The sequence below is a fragment of the Micropterus salmoides genome, unplaced genomic scaffold (genome assembly GCF_014851395.1).
Source record: "Micropterus salmoides isolate LMB-PRFRI ecotype aquatic unplaced genomic scaffold, ASM1485139v1 Ms_hic_scaffold_11, whole genome shotgun sequence".
NCBI classification, from domain to species: Eukaryota; Metazoa; Chordata; class Actinopteri; order Centrarchiformes; family Centrarchidae; genus Micropterus; species Micropterus salmoides.
The window spans coordinates 9,205,197-9,232,067 of NW_024040152.1; the positions used below are offsets into that span (position 1 = coordinate 9,205,197).

At 39.2% G+C, this 26,871-nt stretch overlaps 1 protein-coding gene across 2 annotated transcripts; it reads left to right on the forward strand.

The window, feature by feature from the left end:
• Positions 1 to 138: 138 nt before the first annotated feature.
• Positions 139 to 26,871, forward strand: si:dkey-199f5.8 (beta-1,4-galactosyltransferase 3). Of its 2 annotated transcripts, XM_038710780.1 has the most exons (8): positions 139 to 295; positions 11,296 to 11,960; positions 12,354 to 12,637; positions 19,302 to 19,537; positions 21,775 to 21,962; positions 22,093 to 22,215; positions 23,485 to 23,589; positions 23,738 to 26,871. In XM_038710780.1, the coding sequence occupies exons 3-8, from the start codon at positions 12,364 to 12,366 to the stop codon at positions 24,009 to 24,011; spliced, it is 1,200 nt and encodes a 399-aa protein (XP_038566708.1). In that variant the 5' UTR covers positions 139 to 295; positions 11,296 to 11,960; positions 12,354 to 12,363; the 3' UTR covers positions 24,012 to 26,871. The 2 variants fall into 2 exon arrangements, with proteins under 2 accessions (XP_038566708.1, XP_038566707.1); XM_038710779.1 differs by lacking the exon at positions 139 to 295 and adding an exon at positions 337 to 475 and having other exon boundaries at positions 11,296 to 12,637.

A 26,871-nucleotide genomic window follows, 5' to 3' on the forward strand; every position in this document is an offset into this window, starting at 1 on the left:
AAAAGCACGAATAACATTGTTTTAATAATATTCTATTGAGAGGGAGAAAAACGAAATACTTTTTTTCTTTATAGGTAACGTTATACAACGTAATTTGGGATTTCCAGTAAAGGGGAGGGGACATGCTGTGCGACATTTGACTCTGCTCATTCGCTCTTTGAGACTACAGCATCGCGACGTCCACACAGCATCAACTTCAAAACATATCTGAATTACGGAGGAGGGAGGGCACTGTTGGAGATATCGACGGCTATCCGCTACTTCAAGAAAACAAGGGATACAAGCAACCCCTTTGGTACGAATGAAACTGTAAAATATATTGAAAACAGCACCGTGTGTGTGTGTGTGAGAGCGTGAGACTGCTAGCTAGCCAGGCAGCTAACTAACGTCAGTTAACCCGCAGCGGCTAGCTCGGCTTGGTTTGGTTTGGTCTCTTTTCCGTCACAGCTGGCGAGGATCAGTCGTTGAAGGTTGGGTAAGAATACTTTCCTTTTCTGATTTAACAGGACTGAGGCAAGGGCTTAAAGGTGATCATATCTTGCTTTGAGTAAACGTGCCCACGTCAGTCACACAACACTTGAAAGATAATGTTATTTAACGTTGACGGAAAAAAGTAACTAGGAAACACGTAACGTTAACTTAACATTAACAGTTAACTTAATGATAACGTAAACGACTTAAACGTCGATTTGTTCACACAAGAGAATATACACGTTTTATATGTGTATGCTTTATTAGTTAGCTAATGAAATTTACAGTGCTGCTCGTTGTGTAATAAGCTAATGTTAGTCAAGTCAGTCGAACGTTACGTTAGCTCAATTAATTTAACGTTAACGTTACCCCCACGAAATGCACGCACAACTTTTAACTTATTTAACCTAAACAAACGTTTAAAGTTGCCTCTGTGTCACTGCTAAAAGCACAAGGACGACACAGCCAAAAGTTTTGTAGTAACTTTAATGACAACTGGAATTGGCAAGCAACTCTGTTTATTAATAGCTTAACTACTCACGAGGGGCCTGAGTTAGCCAAAGCTGATGACATGTGGTCGCTGTTACTGTTGAAAATACTCATTGATTAGGCCATTTCATGCTACTTCCTCGCTTGAGTGCTTCGATTTCAGAGTCTCTGTTCTTTCCCCGTATTCGCTTGGGTCTTCAGCAGAACAAAAGGCTCTGCATGGGTCCCCTCCCCCTCTAAACTGTCTAAATCGATTATCTATATCGAGTCCATACTTGAGGAATGAAAGGACCAGTGTAGGTGGTAGAGATAAGCACTTAACTTTTATTAGATAAGACGGACAAATAATTGAACCAGCTGACATCTGAGATGTTGTATTTTTCCTAATGTCACAAACTCTCTGTGTGGTCAGGATGATTCACTCTGTATAAAGTGATGATTGTTGAAATGCTATGTACAGTAATAATGTAACAAAGGTGACATTTCTAGTATCAGTGAGATAGTTATAGATCAGGGTCAAAATAAAATAAATTTACATTTACTCATTTGGCAGACGCTTTTATCCAAAGCAACTTACATTTGAGGAATAACATACAAGCATCAACAGAGCATCAAATACAGATCTACAACTGACAACGCATACTAGTAAGAGCAGCAATAAATACTAGTAAGAGCAGCAATAAATACTAGTAAGAGCTCATAGTTCATATCACATCAAAGGGGTAAATACCTAGAGAAGGAAGAGTTAACAAAAAGTGCAATCAAAACAAAAAAGTGCAATCAATACAAGATAATTGTAGGGCATATAAGAAGAAGAGCACAGGAAGTGCATGTTAGAGGTTAGGAGTTAGAGGTGTTATAAGAGGAAGTGTTCTCGGAAGAGATGAGTTTTCAAGAGCTTCTTGAAGTTAGAGAGGGTCGCCCCTCCTCTGATGGCTGTGGTAGCTCGTTCCACCATCGTGGTATCACAGATGAGAATAGCCGGGACTGGGATTGCTTTCTGCCATCCCTTCACACAAAGCAATCCCAGTCCCGGCTATTCTCATCTAATAACATTGATAAATGAAATAATAAAGTAAAATAATAAAATCATATCACTGTGGGGAATGTGTCTCAAGACCAACTCAAACTGATTTTTGTGCGATGTCCTATAAGCTGCTGATCAGTCTATGTCTTATCCCACACAACGGCATTTGTAGTCTATCATAATAGGCAAAACAGTCAGACCATACTTTATGAAATTTATTCACAGAGCCTCTTGAAGTATATTTCAAATTTTTTGAAATATCGCTTTTACTATATCTGCATTCACAAACTTAAGAAAAAAGTGTGTTGCAGTATCTTTGTTGAAACGACTATCACAAGACACGGCTGTAGAATGATATCTGGTTTAGTTGTTGGTATCAGCTATCAGACTCTCGGATATGATATCTTTTTCCCATGGAACAATTGTTGGAAATCACCTTAGGCCTGGTGCATCTTTGCTGTATGTAAGCTCTAGCCCTGTATATGCAGTTTTATTTTGTTTGAATAGTCTCAATGTTATAGGCCCTGTGGTGTCAACTCACTTCATCCTTGTGGAACTTGTTACTCCAGTTTTGTCGTGTGTTTTCTGGCCCCATGGGGGATTTCTCATCTCCATGGTTGTCATTGCTAAGTTTGCAGCCCACTGCAAGTAACTGTGAAGTGACTGTCCCTGGTGATTTGGTTATAGCGGGGGGTGAACACTACACTATAGAAACAGCCTGGGTAACCAGAGGCAGAAAGATGAGAAGAAAAAGTGTGAGGAAGGAGGATGATGATATCCCCCCCGTCAGCAGTCTGTCCAAGCAGAGTTGTACTTGAGGGAACTACCATAGAGACAAGTACCAGCTGCACCCACGATGAATGGCCAGGGCTCAGGATGGGTTGCCATGACAAGGACGCTGGCACGCGATGTTATGCAGACACGTCTTTTTTCAGGGCATGTTTGCACATTATTTTATTGCCTGGTTTTGCTTGGTTGGTGCTGCTTGCGTATACAGAATCTAAATAACATTTTAACCTTAAGTCTGTTGTATTTTCAAGACTGATAGTGGTTTGTGTAAAGGATATTTCCCTAATGTCTTGGCAGCCTTGTAAAGAAAAATTATGCTGTTGTGTAAGAGCTGTTTGCGGTCTGCTGAACACATCTGTCCAGATCAATTTCACTCCTGTGTGCAGTATTACTCACTGGATCAGTTTTGTGGAATGACATGGACCAGTTGTCCAGCTGTGGAATACAGCCAACGTCCTCGCCTTGTGTAGCTGTTTCACTAAATGTATCCCCAGAACAGGAGCTCAGTCAGGGCTCCTTGTGAAATCCACTGTAATGATTCCTAAGTCGTATCTCAGAATTTTAAGAATGAGGAAATGATAACATTACACACTTATTAATTCCTGTTAATACTGCGTAGCTGGGTGGAGACACAAATGAACGGTTGCCAGTAAAAAGCACTTAGAGGACAAGTTTAAATCTCCAGGGGAAATATATTAATGCTTTTATTTCAGACTTTGTGCCACAGTGCTGCTTCGAGGCTAATGGGATGCCAAGCATGACACTGAAGGCCACCTACTGGTGTGTTGAAATCATGTGAGGTCACAGTTTGTTAAAATATTTTTGAACGCAGTGTTCATTTTATATTGTCTTTATTGTTAATTAGCACATGCCTAAAACAACCTAAAGTGAAATTTAAAAGCTGATAGCTAAATAAGATGCATGACGATGAGATTCATAGTCCCAATGGTTGATTATTCGTTTCAATAATCAGTAGATTATTTGACTATCAAAATAGTCGTTAGTAAGTAATAGTAGTTATTTTTTCGAAAATAACTACTATTGTTGTTGTTTGCTGCGTGTGTGCGTGTGTGTGTGTGTGTGTATATAAATGGAGTGTACGAGCTATAAATTGCAGGCTAATACAATGCAACCATAAACTATAGCCAGTTGCCCAACTTACATTAAATCAAATCCTCTCTGACAAGGTGTGAACAAAAGTTTCCCCAAGTAATGGGCTCAACTTGCCCGGTAGATGATGTTAAATGGTAATTTAGTCTGATCAGGCTACAATTAGGTTCTTACCTCACTTTTGTGTTTTCAAACCTTTTCCACCTCTGCTCTTTGTGTGCTCAAGCAACCACAGGTCTGGACATTATTCCAGTTGACCAAAGTATACAGATTTCTGTTTGTAATGCTCCGTACTTGTATAGCGCCTTTCTAGTCTTTTCGTCCACTCAAATCGCTTTTACTATATCTGCATTCACTATTCACACACATTCGTTCACTGAGCCTAAGTGCTCAAACAGAAACTAACATTCATACACATAATCTTCCTTAATCTCATTTTACTGATAAGGCCACAGTTCTTTTTCTGTGGTAGCGGATGCAAATTAATGAAATCAGTTGCAGTTGTTACCCCTTCACGTTTCCAGCAGTTATTAAACAACATACAGGAGCTGTAGCTACAGCCTTTATTCACTGACAAACCATAACCTATGCTCTCTCGCTCAATCAAGCTCGCTTGTTTTTATGTGAGGTGTGAGGCGGCGGTGTTGCAGATTCTGGAGCTCTGACAGTCTGGCTGTGAATTTGCCACGGCCTTCGGATGTTGCACAAACGTGTTCATCATCACTTTCTGTGTCCCTTTATGGTGCTACGTAGCACTTCGTACTACGACTATCTACTATGTAGATGTGTTCGGGGTGGGACTGTTATGAAGCACGTAAAGTTTGGTGCAGATGTGAGCATGTACACTGAAGTTACAACAACTTCCTCTTTCATGGCGAATCATCGATTTTGGACGCCACGGACACGCCGTTTGTACAACTTTTAATCGTCAATGGCTTTAGACTGCACAGCATGTTTAGGCCCCCAATTGAGGTTACTTTGCAGAAGGAGAAAAAAAAATGTCAAATCATTATTTCTTTCAAGGTTAAAGGGTGATTTTTGCTCCTGAGTGAAAGTTGAAGAAATCAGATGGTTAATAGTATTAATTTAAACTTTTCTTTATGATCAGAACATGACACACAGTTTCTATAGATTAAATCAACGATTCATTGATGCGTTGTTTAAGAAGTACTTTTGCTTGGCAGTGGCCAAAAGGTGAGTAAAAAGGTGCAGCTCCCCGACACCCAGTTAACTCATGACTGTGAGGTTACAGCTCACTGCCCAAAAAGGACAACAACAAACGCTCATGTGTACATTTTCAGCTGGGGATTGCGGCTTACTTTGGCTAGCCTTCAACTCAAACAATCAATCAAGATTTCAGTTAAATGCTAAAGTTGTTGTTACTGTTACCTTGTCTGTGGTCCTCTGGCAGAACACCGGGTGCTTTCTGATCAGATGCCGAGGCGACATAAGTTTCGTTTTACGGTGGACAGACTGTAACATTACAGAGTTGTTGTTTTCTTTTAGCTTGAAATAATCCCGTACTTTATACACTTTCTTCTTTGTCCCTCGCTATTTTCTCTCAGCACCATCAGCGGAAGCGCGATGTGCGACAGTAATAACTGTGCGAAACACTGTGCTGTATAGTTGGATATGATGTATGAATTAAACGAAGCATCGACGCAAAGAATTTGCGTCAATGCATTTTATTAATCAATTTAATCGAATTGTTTCAGCCCTACAGACTATTATAATATGTTGTTTCAAAAAATATGATTATTAAATCTTTTTTCAGTCCTTTTTCCTCAACAAAATAAAATTAAGTGCTAATTCGTCTGTGATTGAAATTAATTAAATTTGTTTTCAGTTATTGAGGATATATTGAACATTCATTATATTGTTATTGAGGAAAATGACATTGCGATAATCATCCTAATTATTTTATTGCCCTGCCCTACTGGAGAGTACTCGGTCCTCCTCAGTAGGCTGGCACTGATAAAATACTCAGGCAGATGTGAAAGCTTCATCCTCTAATGTAAAGATTATCTATGTGCTTCAATGGGGTTAAGAGGGTGAGGCCCTTACCAGGCTGTGCAGTCTAGTCTTGGTTTTGTGGAAAGCTTTTCTATTCCTCTTTTTCTACTTTTTTGGTAAAACAAAATATATAGACCATAATTGTTGAGCATTTCTTTTTTTTGTCTGTATGGACACCAAAACCAGTGGTGCAATAATAATAAGTGGTAATGACATTGTACGAAGACAAAACTGTATACAATCAAATTCAATTAATTCTCAAAACTTTACATTTGTCTCTAAAATAAATGCTGGCTGGTGGATAAGATACATGCCGAAATAAACACAAACCCGCAACACTGTTAATTCACTGCGTTTCGTGTTTTCGTCATTAGCAAAGTGACTATCCATTTTGCTGTTTCCTATTTGGTGCTAGAGATATGTGCACAGTGGTATGTTTTTTTTTTTTTTTTTTTGATGGCAAGGTTTCTTCTGTTTGGTTCTATGATTTGAACATGGATTTGTTGTTTACAGTGTAAAGCTAGCATAATCAGGAAAAAATAAACGTGCACTCCTTTTGTGGCATTGCGCTGAAAGTAGCAACCTGTCAGACCTCAAAATAAGCTAAAAACTCCACGTATGTTCACAGTTAGCTAACACTATTCAGCAGTATCCTGGTAAACTATAAAACATACGTGCATTAGTACTTAAACTATATCGCACAATATTTATTGTTGACTAGCCGGTAAGCTGTTAATTTATGCTGTTTAATTTGGAGTGGGAGAAATCGTGTGCTACTGTTTCCAGTGTGATTATGGAGACACTGGGATTATTTGTTGCGTCATTTTAAATGAGGAAATCCACAAATTTCGTTTTTAGGCTAGTTTAAAACAGGGCATGCCAAAATGGCAGAGTAGTTAATTTTAGAAGGGGCATTACTGGCACACTCTGGGGCATCCACGACACTGGCCTTTGGTCGTGGTGTAATTCCTGCCTTGGTGTCAACGAGAAAAATCAACACCAGTGATTAACAGTGTTTGTCCCTGCCGATCGCTTTCTTTTTTTGTAAACAGTAATTCTTCCTCTGAATGCTGAGATTCTATTTTATACAAAGCATCAGAAACTTTTCTTGGACGCTTCTTAGATTTTTCCGACATTGGCCCGGCCATACTCCTAGTTGCTTTTTTACAGCAAAGGTGGATCAGCTCGCTGTAGGGCTCTGGGTTGCTCAACCCTTCAATTGTGGCAAACCAACAGATTAATCACCACAGATGGCACATTTAAATCTCTGGTATACTGTGAATTACAGAGAATTACATGGCAATGATTGGCTTAATCAGCATTGTGTGAACTTGTTTGGTCCCACACTCCAGCTTTAGATAAATTACTTTTTTTGCTTTAGTTTAACTGGCCAAGACATATTTTCTCTTGAGGGCTTTAGAAATCAATAACCAATACCTATTAACCTTTGTTTACCTTTTTTGCTCAGCAGAAACACTGCTTTGAAATCCGTTGCAGCCAATTTTCAGTAGTAAAATAGCATTGTGCTCAAGCGGGGTGACATCTCTTCTCTGTACTCTGCTCATTTGATGTAAACCACATGTGCCTGGAATTTCTGGCTCAGATTATTACCAACTGTAAAATAACCCATCACAGGTAGTAAATCATCTGTGCATAAATGCTGCTCATCAGTTCAAGTCCAGGGAATGGGCTGCCTTAACAGTTGGAGAGGAATAAAACAAAAGGGGGAAAGAAAGAAGAAAAGTAACTCAGGCGTTTACTCCAATTGAGACTCAGTAGGAATGTGTGGTTAGGTAAAGTTCTTCTGTGGTTACCCCCACTGTGACTTGGTCTGTCTGATCGTGTCTGTCCTTCTGGGTCTGCTTTGGCTATCACTGTGCTCTGTATGAGTTCTATGCTGTCCCATGATGATTTGAACAGCAGTGCCATAAGCTACAGTATAGTGATGAGATGATGATCTAAATAAATAGTAACTCCCTTACTCTATACCCCCATCCTCTTTTATTTTCTTCTAACCTTCATGCTGGGCTTCTTGACTCCTCTAGCATTCATTCATGCAGGAATAAAGGAAGTCAAGCATGCACGTGGACATACGATGTGTATGTAATATTAATGCCCCGTGGGCACAAAAGAAAATGTTCCATTTGTTGGCTTTTGTGTGCCATCACTATTTAAAGCACACATTGCACAGTGAAGTAAAAAAAAAAAAAGAGAAAAGAACAGAAAAGGCTGACTTTGCTTTGGTGTGCTAGAGTATGTTATGTCATGCCAAACCTGCCTCTTTTTAAATTCTGAATATAAAAAGACAGGATATCCGTGCAGAAAAGATAATGAAGTCAAAAGAACATAGTGTAACCAGACTGTTGGCTGCTTTCCCTCTCTCCCCTCTAGCTCCTCTTAGTTTGCTTTGTCTTTCTCTCTCTCTTTAGTTCTCTCCTCATCCTCAGCCTTTTAGCTAACACAGAAAGATTCGTCTAAATCTAGTCACTGGGTTTCTTTTATATGCGTGTTAAGTCAGTGCCTGAGCTTTGTTTAAGGAGGTGCCTGCTGCCAAGTTCTCTCACTGTGTAAGCCAGCTCAAGAACAATATGGCCCTTAAGCACTAAAGCAGACCAGTCTTATCAATTCTCCCTTTTTGTAAAGGCATTTGTATATCTCATTACAGATGAATGTGACGCTGGAATATGGGAGAATAGTAAGGGTGCGTCACGTAAAGTTGGATTCAGTCCCTAGGTGTTTTTGTAATGCATGATGTCATCAACATTTGTTTTGTCCTTGAAAACCTGAGCGGTTTTATCATTTACATTAATCTAGTAAGCCTGGAAAACCACAAATCAATTTGTAAGTCTTAGTCATTACTTTAAAAAAAGATTAATGTTTTCCAGGTCGCTTGTTTTTGTGTTCTGGATCACATCTCCGAGTGGTGGAGTTGAATTTCCCCACTGTGGGATTAGACAGAGTCTTTATGACATGATCTTTATAAACTGTATCCATAATCTATGGGGTTATTATAGGGGCCAGGCAAAGTGTGAGGGGTCACTCTCCCATCTGCTCACAGTTCCACATGCAGATGAAAGTCATCCAAGGCTTTCCTCTCCATTTTGATCCACAAAAAATCCCCTTAGAGAAAAATCTTTTATATCCTTGAATTGAAAATACTTGCAGTCAGCTGTCAAAGCGACTATGCAGAAACACATCAACACTACAGTTCAGCAAGCAGGAGTTTGTCAGATGTCATCAGTATGTGTTAAAGTAGGCTTTATGTTTCAGTCATATTAAGGAAGATTTTGTTTTTGCAACCTAGTTTTTAGATTTAACCATTTCCTGTCAGTTATGATAACATGTAGTAATAATAATAATAATAATAATCTTTATTTGTAGAGAATGTGATGACACTACTAGACTCAGGGTCCAATTTATTATCCATATGATCATTTATAAAACTACACTGCATTAAAGAGCTAATTCCTTAAAATTAGGCTAGATGTTAACATAAAGCAGTTTTCTTCAAATTTTCCAGACTAACAATTATAGTTAATGCTGAGGTAAGTAAGCAAGAGACAGCTAGATTTTGAAAGTATCCAACTTAAAAAAATCCGACCTATTTCATTTGGATCGAATGAAATGATTGGCTTTGCTTATTATAGTCCTGCGACAGCCACAGATACCAGATTTCTTTTTCATTTTTATCTCTGAGCATTTCATTTATTGATGTTGGTATATAAAGAGAATTTCAACAACTATATAAAAACACTTTGGAAATAAATTGCTTACCCCAGTTTTAATAACTTGTGTGATAGAAATGTAATGTAACATAACAAAAAATAGGCAATCATTTTTTCCTTTTCTCCCTTAACCTGACATGGATTGACTGACAGGCTAAATGTGAAAAAGGCAAGCGCAGGAACAGTGCTTCTGACAACTAATGTACTCTGCACACGTAAGAGTGCTCATAATGCATTCTTCCCCCCCTGTGTAAATTGCATTACATGCTCTAAGGGCTGACTATGTCAACACCATACTGAAGATTCAGTTGGAATGAACAAAACAATCATAAAAGCAGCTGCACTTTGGGTATTCATCAATTTCTTTTCATCAATGAGCTTTTATTAGCCAAGCAAAATATAAATGTGCAGGGAAATATGCCTAAGCTTTGTGACTTTAAACATTAGCTAAGTCCACATGCATTGGAAGACTTTGCAACATTTTATTTGGTGGACTTGCTTACAAATTTTGACGTTTGGGAATAAAATCTAAGCTATAATTCTATTCTATTCAAATTAGCTTTATTGGCATGAATGTGTAACAACAATTTATCATTAACAATCAAACCCATACATTTCATTAAATAAGTAATTAAAGCGTATGTGTGTTTGTGTTAGAAAAATTAAAATATTTTAAAAAGTGTGTGTGTGTGTGTGTGTGTTTAAAAAAATATATTAAAATTTAAAATAAATAAATAAAACTGTGTGTGTTAAAAGAAAATATATTAAACATTAAAATAAATAATAAACCGTAAGTGTGTGTGTGTGTGTGTATTAATATACAAAAATATTAATTGATTAAAAAAAAAAATCAGTATCAAATGTAAAAACAAAACAATTACTAAAATATCAAACAATCAAAATAGAAATAATGTGAAAATTTGTACAATTTCAGTCTGAGGTTGCACTGGTTGTCCTCACTTCATGGCATGAGGAGACATATTTTGCAGCAATTATTTGACATTGGGGCATTTCTCCCAGTATATAGGGGAATTTCTCTGTGATATAAATTTGAATTCGGGGTATATTTGGGAAATGGTTTTTGTCAGTGTTTTTATATTTGGGGCATGAGGTTAGAAAGACACACGCACACACACACACACACACACACACACACCCCATAAATCTCAGTAGCATTCAGTGGGATTAGGATTAGCGGTGAGAGGCTGGCTACTTTAACAAGCACTAATTGATCTGCAAATAAGGATGTGCTGGATACTGCAGCAGGCCAGCACCAGAGCAGGGATATGGATTATGCAAGTTTGACAAACGCAACATTGCAGCAACCTAAAGCAACAAGACCACTGACTTTCTTGGCTCCAAAACTTGGAAGTTTCATCCACACGGCGGTGGGTGGTTTCCCGTCTGCCATCCGCTGTGGGCTGCAGGCCTCGCTTTAGGCAAGGCTTCTGGAGCCCATGCTGGGCCTGATTAGTCAAGGCTATCCAACTGTGCTGTTGAGTCTCCATGTAAACAAACACAATCCATTTGTTGGGATTGCACTGCACACAATTAGTCATTGTTTGTATGGGAAAGTCATTCTGCTGTAAATGCAAAATCGCTGATGTCAACAGTTTGAACTAAAGGGTGTCTGTCAATGTAACTGTCCCTCCCCCCTCTTTTGTCTTTCAGAGCCGTGCTGGAGGGATTGGTCCAATTTCTGTCCATAAAGTCTAGTGGCTGTCAGTGCAGTAACCTGCTTGAGGTGTCTCATAGCTGTGAATTGTGTCACTGTGGGAAAATAGCAGTGGGAATCAAAACTCTCCCACCTCCTCCTCTTCCTCCGTCTCCTCCCCCATTTTTTTTCTCTCAGCCATTTAAACCCTCCCCCTAACAAATACACAGTAAGCCACATGCAACCCTCTGACCACTCCTCCCACACTGGTCATGGTCCACTCCCTCGGTCTCTTCAGCCAGTCGGGCAGTGAGTCGATGGAAGCTGTGTAATCCTCTGTAAAGTATAGGGCCTGTGCGCCTGCATATGGTCCCTTTTGTCATGGCGGCTGTTGTTGTTGAAGAGGCCTCCCTCAGGAGAGAACATGAGGGAGAACAGAAGGCAGCATAACGCTCACAAAGGGAGGAAGACAGAGTGAGTGAGAGACCCTGACATTGCCATTTATTTGACCAGAGGAGAATGAGCTTCACAGGGCAATGGATGGAATTCAATGGGGTTGAAACCCCATGATGTGGGACTGGCATTACTACCCCACACCAATCACAAATTGGACCCACAGTCTGCTTTGGAGATATTTGCCACACAGTGACCTGCCACAAGGAATGCAGTAAAATAGAGAAAAGTAGGCAAAACTTTTTTCTTGGTTTAGAATATTTTTCTATTTTCTCCTTTTTGTTTTGTTTTTTGTTTTTTTCAATTACTGCCTACCACAAGTGCCTTTTTTGTTACTTTTGTCTATTTTTTTCATTTATCTTGCTCTATTTTCACACCTCATTTTGCCCCAGATTACTGCATGAAACTTTATATACAGTAACTGTCACATTATATGAGTGTTGCCATATTTTAAAGAAGGTACATAGTATATTTGACAGCCACAACACCAGCCTTCATCAAATACACACTTGACAATCATCACCTTCCTGAATTTAGTTTGTATCACTGAGAGCGAGGTTGCTCCAGACCAGCGTAATTTCTGCACTGCCTACTCCCGATCTCTGTTGCTTTGACGACCCAGATCCGTCGCCATGTTCAGTTTCCAGTCCAAATGGCGCTACATTTTCATGTTCCTGGGCATCCAGCTCGTGGTCATGGCACTGTTGTCCCGAGAGGGATACCAGAAGAGGGTCTCATACTTCATCCGCATCTTCCGCAAGCCCGACCCCACTAGTTTGTCAGGCCGCAACCACACAGCAGCTGGCTTCCCTGGAGGGGATGTATATGCCAACCTCTCCCACCTATCCAAAGCTCACAGCCATGGAGATGAGATGCCCTACTGCTCTAAGACGTCCCCTCTTATAGGTGAGTGGTCTTGTCTGCTTCTGTTTTAATTCCACAGTACCTGATTAGACTGTGTTACTGAAGGTAGTTCACTCTGTCCTTCACACCTGTAAATCTCTAAGTTCAGGAATGGACAACAAAAATACAAGGGCTTGCCTGAAATGTCACTTTTTGAGCTTTGAAGCTTTGAAAGCGATACATGTAGGCTATATAATAACAGCATGTTATTATTACCAAAAAGCTGTGTTTAACTTTTCTCGCAGGTAGGTTAGTAGTCCCAGGACTAAGAGAGGGAGTAGACTAGAGTTAGATAAAAGAGGAATATTTATTGCAGGTATGAAGTGATGGGAAATTGAGCCGGGGAAGAGCGAGGCAGACTGGAAGACTAGATGCTGCAGAACCAGGTTGGTGGCTGCAGTGCAGAGCAGTAGGGAACCGTAGCTGGGAGTCCAGAGAGTGAGAGACTGATTTGAGCAGGTCCAGAACAGATCACAGTAATATATTAACCGGGTGGGGGTCCAGGGAGAGCAGATGGGGTGAGCACTGTTTCCGGTAGCAGAAAGTAACAACACGTTATTATGTAAAGTTTGCTTTTTAACTTTTTTTACAGCCTACTGTGTACTAATGTTCTTAAACCATTATAATTGAAAGCAAATTTCAATGGAGTATGAAGCTTATTTGAATGTTGGTGATTTTGATAACTTTCCAGTGCAACAGTTGTGTTCTGCACCGGCATTTGCATAGTCACCACTTGGTCGGGGATGTTTTATGAAATTGTCTGAAATCTATTAGAAGTTGAGAATTATATTTTCACACACTCGTAGTGGCCTTGATGTTAAGGTATATTGTTCAGCAGCAACAATGGCACCCAAATGCATCACAGTACCATAGCTGCCAGACAATGCCATTTGGCTCAATGAAGTTAAGCCATCATTTGTAATGATAGTCGGTGGGCCATCGCACTACTTGGAATAGAGTCGTACAGCTGCTGCTTGGTGGTAGTTTATTTTTGTTTTCATCAACTGCTCTCTGATTTACTGTATAAAGATTACAGCCTGCAAAATTGTTTTGTAGTGACGGGTGTATTAGGGGCAGGTTAAGTAGGTTAGACATCCTGAACAAACTAAAAGATCCGGGAAGAAAGTGGACAGAAACCTTCTGGAGTTTCACTGAAACTGGTTTAACGAGTGGATCATAACTGGATATTGTTACACTAATACCAAGCATCTGGTTGTGCTGAACAGGATTTGTGGGGGATGCACCTTGAAATGCTTGCATCAAAACACCACACATACAAAGGCATCAAATAGGGCTGGGCGATACGGCCAAAAATGTTATTACGATAAAAAAAAAATTCATATCATTCAATATTGATAATTATCACGATAAATGTCAAATCATTATTTCTTTCCTGAACAAAAATTGAAGGGCCAGGTGGTTAATTGTTTGGTACAACTATACTTTATGGTCAGAGCGTGACAAACACTTGATGCCAAACAGCGGGACGCTTCACAAATCTGAGGTAGAACATTCAAAACAATTGATTAAATCTTTTTTCAAAAAATATGATTAGTAACTGTTTTTTATGTCCCTTTTCCTCAACAAAAAAACATCATCATAGAATAATTAAGTGATTCTAATGAATTAGTTCTGTGTTTTGAATCATCCGTCCATTCTAGGGTACATTGTAAATCTGTCAGTCAAAACTCCAAATGGCTTGTTTGAAGAAATTTTTTCATTTTCCATATAACAATGCATAACCACTGTCAAATATGACAACACATAATCAGTGTTAGGGGTGCTCTTTACTAGGGGTCGGAATCTCTGGGCACCTCACGATTCGATTACGATTCAGAGGGCTGCGATTCGATTATAAAACGATTATTGATGCATCTTTTTTTTTTCACCGTCACTTCTGCCACTCGCTCTCTCACATTCGCCCGGCCTCACACACAGGACACGCAGAGAGCTGCCGAGCATGGAGTGTGCGAGTTAAATTCATCACTTGAGCACTGATATTTATGATTGTGTGACATTTTAGTTGGGTAGTTATTCATTCCGCAGTGGTGGTGTGCCGAATACAGCCTGTTGTGTGCGCTCCACAGACGGTCCGGGTGCTGCACGTCCGCGAGTTCCGCCTTTTGCGTTCCGTCAACATTACGTTATCAATTAGCTTTAAATAATAAACATTTGTTTCGATTCATAATCTTCCGCATCGATTATTTCTCACACCCTCTCTTCACTGCTTGTGTCATTGTTTGCATACTTTACTCACATGTTTTTTACATTGTTAACTCATTTTCCATCCATTTGTTTTTGTTAATTTTAACACGGAGTGAATGAAAACTTGTAGACAATGTAACTTTTAGGTAATCTACCACAGTGTGTTTACTGACCATGAAAGATCGATCTCGACCTCGGAAATACCAGTAAATACTGGGGCTGCTTGATAATGATCGAAAATCATTATCATGATTATTTTGGTAAACATTGAGATCATTATTTTTTTAAAGATGATTACTCAATGCATTAGGAAATATGCATTTGTATAACTTTGAAAAGTTGTTATGTATGTGTTGCCAAACAGTGTTCGCCTAGATTGCCTGCCTAGGTGCTCCATGTGTGGCTGACAGGTGAACTAGTCGAGTTGATGACAATGCAAACGTTGTGTTCAGTTGGGAGATACAGTAACATAAACCAACAATGGCAGGGTTTTTCCTGGCTCAGAATGGGCCTTTGGGGGTTGACTTTGCACGCATGGTCTGTACGCGTACAGTAAAAGCAAGGGGTCACCTTATGACTGAAATATATGTATTTTCTTGTAATTTCTGACCATTTGATAAACAAAATATATCCACAGCCTGGGGAGTAAAGGTATAAAAGTAAAGTACAATGTTAGTCTAATAATATATTTACAGGTTACACTTGATTTGGTTAATTTGCTTACAGATACTTTATTAGTTTAGATTCAGCTTTTCACAAATTAAACCTTTCTCTGATATTGGCCTACACCTTTGTGGTTAAGGTTTGATTAGTGCTAATGTTATGTGTATTCACTAATATTAATTCCAGTTGGACAAAACAGTAATTTAATTTTTGTGGGTTGTTATCAGTCATTCAATTATTATTCAATTATTGGTGGTCAGTCTCATTTTTTTTATGCAAAGTAGCCTACTAACTCGTCAATAATATAAACCGTGCATACAGAACGAAAAGTTTGCTGTAGTGCCTCAACCTCTTTTTAATGTCCCGCCTACTCCAGGCTGTGATAGGTTGGTTTGCGAAAAGTGACTTTGACGAGCCACTATACACGCGGCTGCACGGAAGTCTCCCGATCTCCCTGCGGAGATTAGCAGGCAGGAGAGAACGGGAACAGGTGAGCGTCACGTAGAGCACAGAAAACCTGTTCTGGAGAGGGCAGAGAGGGGAGCCGGTACGCCAAAGAGTAAAATGTAACAGTACCTGTGAATACCGGCACACTTACCGGCACACACCAGCACAAACAGCTTTGATATTGTGAGAAATAACGGAAGTCATCTGTTCCAGTAGCGCGAGCTCAGATTTGTTGCGGAGCGTTCATGCGCAGTCAAACCAATTAATTTATTAATCCAGTGCCAGCTGCAGGTGTGAAAAAAAAACAAAACGCTGTGGATGAGAGGAGAGGTGACTGCTGGAAGACAAGACATTAAAACACATTCAGGGAATATTTGAAAAGCCTTTTCAATTCTTTTTTTCAATTCTGATGATTTTGCTGCTGGTGATTTTCCTTTGGCGCTCGCTAAAACCTCTTAGGGGGAGGCCAAAAATTTCTCTATGCAGGAAAAACCCTGAATGGGTAAGAAAAGTATAAATAACATGTCATCTGTTCAACTATAAGCAGAGAAAAAGTCCACTAGTTGCTAGGCCAATTTGTGCAGTGTAAAATGCTGTAGGCTTAAGCTAATAATGTTGACTAACAAGTTGTAGCAGTTTTAACTATATTTAACTAAACATGCCACAGAGCCTGGGAGTTTATGGAGGGGCAGGAGCCTCCACTGTAAAAGAAAGGCCCTTGTTCATACCACAAAAATCTTAACTCAAATCCTCCTTACTAGCTGTATTCCTCCAGCGCTTTCAACTTCACCTTTATTAACCCCATCTCATATCAGTTTGATTATAACTGAGCAAACTCCATCCACTGATGATGACGGTGAGATACAGTTGAACGCTTGGGGGGGAAATAAAGGTAGTAAGCGGACCTTGTTACGTGTTTTCTTTGTCTTTGTCCCTGCCGCGCCCTTTTAATACATTACCTAAAAAATTTGATCCTGCTCAATGTTTGTTCATTATACATAGGGTGCACTGTCAAAGCAGGCTCAGCTTTCTGCTCTCTAAGCTCTGCCCTCTGCCCCTTTGTTCCTACAGTATTGCCAGAGATTTTGAACTACATGCTGATAACTGATCCACAAGGCATTGACTTCTTTCCTAGAAAAAAATAATGCTTAAAGGTCATTGGGTATTACTGAATAGTCTGTCAGGCAAGTGAACAGAAGCCATCAGGAGGTTCACTTAAATTGGTTTGATGGGGGTCGAATGATTTTCTTGTACTGCAACAGTCCACACAGGTAATCTTGATAATTACAGCTTACAGCTCATACAAATCAAAACTCCAGTGTCTCAAAATGTAGATTTTGAATTGGAACTAAGAATTTACAATACAAAAATATAGACCTGAGAAAAGCTCCAATCAGCAAATTAACTCAAAACACCTGCAAACGTTTTCTGAGCCTCTGTGTGGTTCTGGTGCTCACAATGGAATTTTCCAAAATATTTACATTTTTGTAGATGCACTTGTATATTCCTAGTTGTTCTATCAGCCCAAGGTGACATCTTCAGATTGCTTGTTTGTCCAACCAGCAGTCCAAACCCCTGATATTCATCTTTGAATTACGGCTGAGCTATATGGCCAAAAATGTTATCACAAAAACATTTCATTCGATATTGATAATTATCACAATATATGCCAAATTAAGTTTAAAGGCTGATTTTTGCACCTTAGTGAAAATTGAAGACACCGAAGGGTTAATTATGTGGTTAAACTTTTCTTTACGGTCAGAAACACTTGATGCCAAACAGTGAATCACAAATCTGAGGTTGGACATTCAAAACTATTATGATAAAATCTTTTTCAACAAACATGATTAATAAATCTTTTCTTGTCCGCAACAAAATAAAGATTTTAATATAAAAATTTAAGTTCTAATTTGTTTGTGATTCAAATGAATTAAACCAAATATTTATTGATATATTGAACATTTATTATATTGTTAATGAGGAAAATTATATTGCGATAATTATCATTATTGTTTTATTGCCCAGCCCTACTTTGAATGAAAATAAAATGTTATGCCAGTTATATTAATTAAAAATGGTTTTGTATCCGATTGTGGGCTTTTGGGATACACCTATAAACACTGTTTAATCCTTTTTAGTGGAGTGGCTGTCAGCACCATCAGACCTGTAGCAAACACGGTTGCTACTAGGAAGCTCGTATACTATTAATGAGCGAATGTCAATTTTAGTAAAGGACACAAAACAACAATAAAGGTTCATGAGCTAAAGCACATCAGACCAAACAGGTTCAGATGATGTCGAGTAAGAACAAAGTGAGCATTAGTAAAGCTGGAGAAACACAGAGACCCACATAATATACAACCCAGAGGAAGAGCCATCAACTGACACTACAGTAAATTTATTTACTGCGGTCATATTATTATAAAGTGTGACATAGTCTCGTTATAATATTCAGCCCAGCTCACTGCCCGTTTCGTTATCATGCAATACATTTAGCTGTGCTGACATTGCTGAGCCTCCGGAGAAAGATACACAGATAATAAAGAGTTACTGAAAGCAGCAGGCGAGCTAACGATGTAGCACGTCGGCTAAATGCACTAAATGTACCGTGATCATGTAACGAGCGTGGATTAGTTCAACCTGCAGCTGATAAAACTGTTACTGTAACGTTGCAGTGGGGGTACCCTGAGTTTCCAGCTCTGTTTGTTCTCCTTACCTGTCTATAGCCGCTGTCTATTTTTTGCTGTTATCCGGGTCCAGGTAGCGTTCATTTAATAAATTATATTATATGGGAATTAGTGTTATATACTGCTGGGAATAAACAAATAATTCTACATTATATCGTCCGTACTGGTTTTCCATCATATTTTAGCTGGTTTGAAAATGAAATCTGAAATTTGAAAACAGGAAAAGGGTCTTAAAAACTGGACTCTTCTGAAGCCATGACCAAGAAAAAGGATGAAACCCTCACATTTCAGAAGCTGGAGCAGCGAATGTTAGGCCTTTTTGCCGAACAAAATGTAATTGAAAGGCATCAAAGATCTTCAAATGTTGTATTGAAGGAGAACTTTTGATAATTTTTGGGGGCATTTCCAGTGAGACATGCAGTGTGTTTTGCGTTCAAATGTACTGTGCTACTTAAATTTGAAACAGAGTACAAGTGTCAGAACTGGTATGGGTAAATTTTTGAACAAATCAGTTCAGCATGTCACACTGAGAAAAGGTCATTTTAAACCATGATGTCACATTCAAATCAAGAGCATTAATACTATAACCAGGTTATTTGCCTTCACTCCATTAAACATATCTTGTTTCTGACTGGTAATGACAGCAGACTACTTTCTGCTCCCAGGTGGTCCGATCCACGTCAGCTTTCCATCAGGGCTCACTCTAGCAGAGGTTCAGAGGAAAAATCCACTGGTGGTGCGCGGAGGACGCTATAGGCCACCTGACTGTGAGGCGAGGCACCGAACAGCCATCATCATTCCCCACAGACACAGAGAACACCACCTTAAGTTCCTACTATACTACCTACATCCTTTTCTGCAGCGACAACAGCTCCAGTATGGAATTTACGTCATTCACCAGGTGACTGACTGACACACACACACACACACACACACAAGTCATATATTACACACCAAAGGAAGAGTCAAAGGGTGAATAAGTGATTTTAATAATATTTCCCTTGCCCTTCCCTTCCCTCTCCAGTGCTTTGATTAATCTAGATTTCACATTTGGTAGAACCATAAGGTAGTTCTTTATAGGCCATTTACAGTTATCAACTAGTGAGTTTGGTCTGTAAGGTGATGAAGAGTGTCCTCTGGTGTGCTGTCTCTGGATGTGCATGTTAGAGGATGAGAACGCTCAAGTGGCTTAGAGGATTTAATCTCTTTAGCTGCTTGTAACAATTCATTCATGTTTACTCCTCAGCACTTTATCTCTTTCACCTCTTGAGCTGGCAAGTTTATTTGTAGAGCACATTTCAACAAGGTAATTCAAAGTGTTATACATGGAAAATAAAAATAAGATTAAAGAGGAGACTAAATGTTGCAGTGTAAGATATTAATCAAAAGCCTCGAATTTGATTTAATTAAAGAAAAGAACAGAGTTTCAGCAGACCTGCACTTTTCTATGAGTTTATTCCAGATATATCATCTGAAAAGCTGCCTCTTCATGTTTAGTTTTGAATTTGTGGACAGAAAGCAGACCTGTCCCAGACAACCTGAGAGATCTGGATGGTCTATAACTAGGTGTTTGAGAGCTTGTGCCACGAAAGATTAACAATGACGAGATTTTGCATCAGGTTAAAATTGACATATTTCCATAGCATTCTTGACACGCTATCACGCCGCCTCACAATAATTTTCTCACGCAGTGAAAAACAAATGTATAACTGATAATGTTGAGCGAATCAACTCCGCCCAGCAGATGCGTACACTGTCATAGTAATGAAGTGTACACTAAATCATGCCTGCATGCGTGTTGACTCAGCAGGGATGATATTACATGAGAAAAGCTTGTTGCCTGAGGCCTTACTGCATTCTACTGTTAGATTTTTATATTTTGAATTGTCACATGCCTCCTGAATTTTGTTTTCCTTTACATAAATAAAAACATTACCATCATAACTTATAGAAGAAAATTTACCAGAATACAGGAAATTAACTGTTTATTGCTCAAATGTTTTATATAATTCAGAACTGAAGATATCTTAAAAATAGTGTTAAAATCTTGTCTCGATCTCGTGAACCCAATATCGTGTCTCGTCTCGTGAGCTAGGTGCCTGTTCATCACATGTCAGAAATATCTATTGGCGGTAAATCGTTTTATAAATCAACAGTGATTCTTCTTGTCCTTGGTAGAGGGATCATATGGGTGACGCAGGAATTAAAATAGGTTAAGGAAAAGTTCATCTGCCTTTAAAAAGATGTCTGTTGTCCCAGAAAAAGTGTAAATTGTCAAAGTGCACTGAATGGATGGTGCATGCAGTTGAGAGCCATGTGTTCAGTGCCAACAATCTGCTGAATCTCTCAGCTTCTCTTCTGACTGGTGGTACAGGGTCACTGATAAACCCCTCAGCATTCAAGGAGATGGGTGTGTTCAACAGATCAAAAATGTCCCGTCTGACTGTTGTTTCACAACGTCATTGGTCCCAATGTGCACTCTGATGTTTTTCACAGTTCGATGTGCAGCCATGATATGCAGGATTCTTTTTTGCAAAGTCAGAGGCCATATCCTTGGGAAAATAGAGTATTTTGGAGTTTTTACTGCACATGCTTCTTACATCTTTTACAGCAAAGTCACCCACAAACAGAGTTAGAGACCCAGTCGTTAGCTTAACTGTAGTCTAGTTTAGTCTGCTAGGTTTATAAATGATGCATCAGATCCTGCACTGTGTTTTTTTTCAGGATGATTCAGGGAAGTAACATTCGAGTAAGGCCTAGTAAATATGGTGTAACATTGTGGTAGAGGTGAGCAATATATCTATATTTACTGTTGATTGGTATATATCATATTTTTTTTAAAATGTGAATCATGACACTATTTTGTGTATTAAAACTATAAAGGAAGACTATTTTTTGTCAGTTAAAGATGAATGCGTTCCAGCTTAATTGTCCAGTTCATCCAGTATTGAAATACAGTAATGTTATAATTAATTCTTGTAACAGAGGAAGATCTGCTGGTTATTAGTCATTAGTGAATAATTCACTCACTCCCTCATACTAACATGTCAAAAGTTCTCACTTCATTCACTTCTGACCATTCTGATCATTGTAACACACAGCCTGTTTTGACATTAAGTGTTTGTGTTTACTCCGCAGTCTGGAAACTACACTTTTAACAGGGCCAAGCTGATGAATGTGGGTTTCCGGGAGGCCATGAAGGAGGAAGACTGGGACTGTCTCTTCTTTCATGATGTGGACCTCATTCCGGAGGACGATCGTAACACATACGTCTGCGACTCCAACCCCAAGCACGCAGCCATTGCCATGGACAAGTTTGGCTACAAGTATGTTCTTTCTTGTCTGCTAATGTCCTTGAAAGTGTTTGCTGTTCACAGATAGACCCACAGCACATTCTATGTTCCACATCTATTTGAAATACTTAACCGAGTTGTTGTAACCTTTAATCTTCTACAGGCTTCCGTACAAGATGTACTTTGGAGGAGTGTCAGCTCTGACACCACTGCACTACCTCAAAATGAACGGCTTTCCCAACAACTACTGGGGCTGGGGTGGAGAGGACGATGATATTGGAGTAAGGTGAGAATAGTTTAGACAAGGTCCTCTTTAGGATGAGAGGTTCTATTATGGAAGTAATACATCCTTAGTAGGGATGTGATGGTTCTGAAATTGTGACTGAATCCGTGATACAAATGTCCACGTCTCAAGTCGCGGTTCTGTCGTCTGATGATCGTGCCGGTTGATAAAAAAAAAACCTGCATTGTGCAGGTATTTACTCATACTAAACACTGTAGCAACACGTCCATAGACAGCAGCTGGTCAGCACTTTGTATACAAACATTACTATGAGTCACAAGTACACAGAAGAGCTAATAATCAGTATAAACTACAGCTTTCACTAACTGTCAATATCCCGACAGCCATCTTGGATCATGAAGTCGGGGCAGTGCGGTTCTCCCGGCTTCCCAAGTCGACTTAAGGGGGTGTTCCCTTTGAAATTTTTAACTTTAAACTCGGAAATTCCGACTTCCAATGTCAAATGGAACGCACTATTAGCAGAACGAGGCAAAGGAAGGTGAATGCTTCTCCTTCCTCAGGCATCCTCTCACTGCAGATTGGACCGTGCCAAAGCAATATCTAATCCTATTTATCACTGCTGATATGCGATGCGGTTGCTTGGCCATAAGAATACAGAATTTAAGCCTATGGTCAAAGTGCTTGAGTCTGGCTAAATGTGCCTTTTTGTGTGCATTTTAGTCAGTCTGTTGTGCCTGCCCTGGATAAATAGGCTCTGCATTTGTTCAGGAATCATCAACAGGTCCGAGTCTTGATGAAGCATTAATGACATTGTTTTTTGTATTAATGATATTCCAGCATTTCCTGTTACAGTAAGAATTATGGCCAATGTGTCTCTGTTGAATGTTACATAGATTAAATGTAAGTTTCTGATGGTTTTATTTAGTGTACCGTGCTGTTCTGAAAACATTGTGTGTCGTTTAATCCGTAGCCAATCAGGCAAATGTTTCCAGTGGCGGATTTCTTCTCAACACATCATCGCAGCATTATCGTTCGGACACCACACCAGTTTCCAAGCTCTACTTGAATGACTTCTAAACTCTAAATTCAGAGTAAACCTGTAATATGACATTGGTACTAAACACTAATAAAAACAGCCCTGACTTTACCACAAAGTAATGTAGGTTAGACTCAAAAAATAAATAAATTGAAAAATGAACACAACTGTTATGGATACAGAATCAATGTTTTGATTCATGTTTTCTTGAACCACATGAGATGTGTGAGTGACCCAGTTTTACTGAGTGATAGATGACATTCTTCTCTCCTCAGAGTGTCTCTTGCGGGGATGTATATCACTCGTCCATCACTGAAGGTTGGCCGTTACAAGATGATTAAACACAAGCTGGACAAAGGCAATGATGTAAACCCAAAGAGGTACAGTAAACGGACTCTGTTCAGCTTGATCATAAATAGAAATAGTATAAAACAATAGTCTTTGTTTTTAGTGTACAGGTAAAATGTAAAGGTATGCAGCCTTATTCCTTGCAATATTCACTGCTCTGTCTTTGCTCTCCATTTAAAGGTTCAACATGCTGGCCAAGACACGTCAGACCTGGAAGTCTGATGGAATGAACACAGTTGAATATGAGACAATCTCCCGGCAATACCTGCCCCTCTACACCAACATCACTGTCAACATTGGCACTGAGGCCGGCCTACATCCACCTCCTCTGAAACGACAACCTCCTGCCAAAATTGCAGACAAACCTGCAGTCAAAGCACCTGCCATAGTCCCAGCAGCTGCTGAAGTCCCAGCGAAAGGCCCTGCCAAACTCAAAGAGGGCCACTCAGAGTAATAGTCTACCCTAAGAAACCGCAAACATGTTTTCACTTTGCCATAACTTCGATGGATGGTTTCCCTCAGTGGCCTGGATTGTTATTGCTTATTTTAAGCTTTTTCTTTAAGCTTTTGCGGAGGAATCAGTTTGTGGAGAATCAACATCATATACTGCCTGCGGACAGTGGGGCACTGATTTGTGTGATTCAAAACTCCTGATTTATTAAAAATAAAAACAATAGACCTGAATTTCTCAACCCTGAGGTGACGGCTCTTCACCTTAGTTCTTCCTAGGGCGGCCACAGAGAAGAGTGAAGGGTAAAAGTTGGACTCTATGAGTTTGTATATCTACAGCACTGTGGTCGCTGCTTAAACCTTGTGATGCCTTAGAATCTTATTCTTTAGTCTTTTTAATTGTACTTTATATTATTTAGAATATTGGGTTTAATGGAGCGGTAGCTGCAATTTGCATCAGTCACACTGTGCCACAACAGAGTCTGACTCATTTTCTGTCTCAACGCCAATAAATATGTGAGTGAAGGAGACGTTTTTTGTTTCAAACGGAGTGTGTGAAGCTGCTACAGGGAGTGCTGAGTGGAGGAACATGACAGATTTGTGTTTCTCTTACTGCTATTACTGACAGTGCACATATCCATATCTGTCTGCAAATATCTGGGGTCTTGTTTAGAAACGCTTACTACACAGAGGTGGATGGATCACTTTTCAGAGTTATGGATGCTGTACACATAATTTTGCTTATTGTCATGTTCAGTCAGAATTACCAGTGTGAATGAGGAATGAAAACATTTTAGTTCTGTACACCAAGCTCTGGTACTCTGTGAAAATTTTGTTAGTAGTTGCATACATTTCAGCCTTTATAATTTCAGCATATCTGATATCTTCATCATATGATTGAATATTGTTTGGGGTTTTTTGTTGTTTTGTTTTTTGCTTTTATCAAATGGTGTCAGTTATCAGTCCTTTGCCTTCAGATGAGTTTGTGATTCACATCAAAATGGAGTCGGTCTTGCTTTATTCTTTTAAAAAATGTATGTTGATTATGTAGAGTGTACTGTATAACCCGTTATGTAAATGTGGCCCTGAAGAGTGCTGGCTTGCTCCCTCAACACATTATATACAGTCAATCTTTATAATGTGCTCTTTTTTCCCTATACTTCGCCTATCTTATGTCCTTAATTTATATAAAGCATTGAGAAATTTACTAGAAAAGGACATTTGCTCTTCACAAATAAGAATCACTTCTGCAGCATCATCTGACCATTGTCGGACGTAAAGTAGAGATGAGTAAATGTTGATGCTGTCAAGCAGAAGTTACAGCAGCCACAATGACGTAGGCAAACAAGTTATTTCAGTAGCATGAGCCAATGTGTTGATGGGTAATGGAAGTTGTTTTGCTGTTGTAACTAAAGAACATGTTTTTTCTTCAGTTAGGATTATATTTTATATTTTGAGACAATTCTCAGACATCTTGGACTGATTTAATTTGAAAACCCACAAAATAATGTCTAAAATCATTGTCGTCAAGTTGACACAGGTGTGAGGTTTTTACTCAACACAGCATAATTTTGTGAAAATATACTGAGTATCGGAGATATGTCACAGATACAGCAATATTTAAGTTATATCTTGGCTCACCAATAAGGTAAAAGGCTGTTTCTTTCTTTCTTATCAATATTGACCTTGTTGCCCTGCGATGTAACTCTGAAAAGCCAGTTCTTTAACACATCTACCATGTCCTTCCCACTAGTGCCCGTATGCTGCATGCCGACCCTCCACCCTCCCCTTCACCTATATCCGTACTGACAGATTTGATTGTTTACACTAGAAAAAAAATACGCAGTCGCTTTATCAAAAGTGTGGCTGTACTGGCAGGTGAACAGACTGAAACCAAAGACAACCGCATGGAAAGCTGTGATGATGTATGAATGTGCACGTGTGTGTGTGTGTGTGTGTATATATACTCCATATGTTGTGAATGATTTCCGTTAACACTGTATTATGATATCTGAATTGATGGGCCTATCATATCTTCCTATCCATATTTGTAGCTGCTTACATTTCTGTTCAAAGAATTTCTAACCCATCATGCATTCAGTGAAAACCACAAATGGGACGAGGGAGGTTCAAATGCTGTACTGAAATTGTTTATCTCATGTCATTGTGGTGTGTCTGCTGAAGTGGACAAGACGAGCTTTGATGGTGGTTGCCTGTCATTATCATAAATAGATGACTATATACTGTATTATCATTTTTATGTGAATTCATATTCAACTCCTATGGCCTTAGCAACTCATAATAGTAGTATTTAAACACATGGTCACTAACAGCATCTTTATATCAAGAGTAAATATGCATGGCAATGAACCTGTTTGTAAGGGTGTGGGAATGTACTGAACACAACATGGAGATGATGCATATTCGTGCTCACCTAGAAACTATGAAGCATGCTGCAGGGTCTATGTTGTGAACTGGAAACTGTCTTATTGTGACTTTAAAAAGCAAGTTTCCATCTGCTGTGCAGAGTGCTCCTCGCTGTTCTGTAAAATTTGAGGATAAGAGTAGCATTTGTGAGTAAAAGGAGCTTATATTCCCAAAGTCACAATGTACAGTCTCTGGTCATTTACTGTGTAACACTTGACCTGATGTTTTGGGTTTTCTTAAAGCTACTTTAGTTTTGATTTGATTTGACTCCCTTCTGATGTGGATTAGCTCAGCAACAATAGAAAGCAGCCGTCACAAAGTAGTACTGACACAAGCAAGGGCAATGTGGCTTTGTGAGTTATTTCTGCTCTTTTTATGAATTCTGCACAGTCCCGAGTGGCCTTAAATTCATTAATAAACTGATGATTTAAAATAAA

Bases quoted from the DNA above. Each gene is read 5' to 3' on its own strand.
- si:dkey-199f5.8 (XM_038710780.1), top strand. From the start codon at position 12,364: ATGTTCAGTTTCCAGTCCAAATGGCGCTACATTTTCATGTTCCTGGGC. The intron at 19,538-21,774 runs GTGACTGACTGA...TTTACTCCGCAG, and splicing joins GAATTTACGTCATTCACCAG to TCTGGAAACTACACTTTTAA. The intron at 21,963-22,092 runs GTATGTTCTTTC...AATCTTCTACAG, and splicing joins ATGGACAAGTTTGGCTACAA to GCTTCCGTACAAGATGTACT.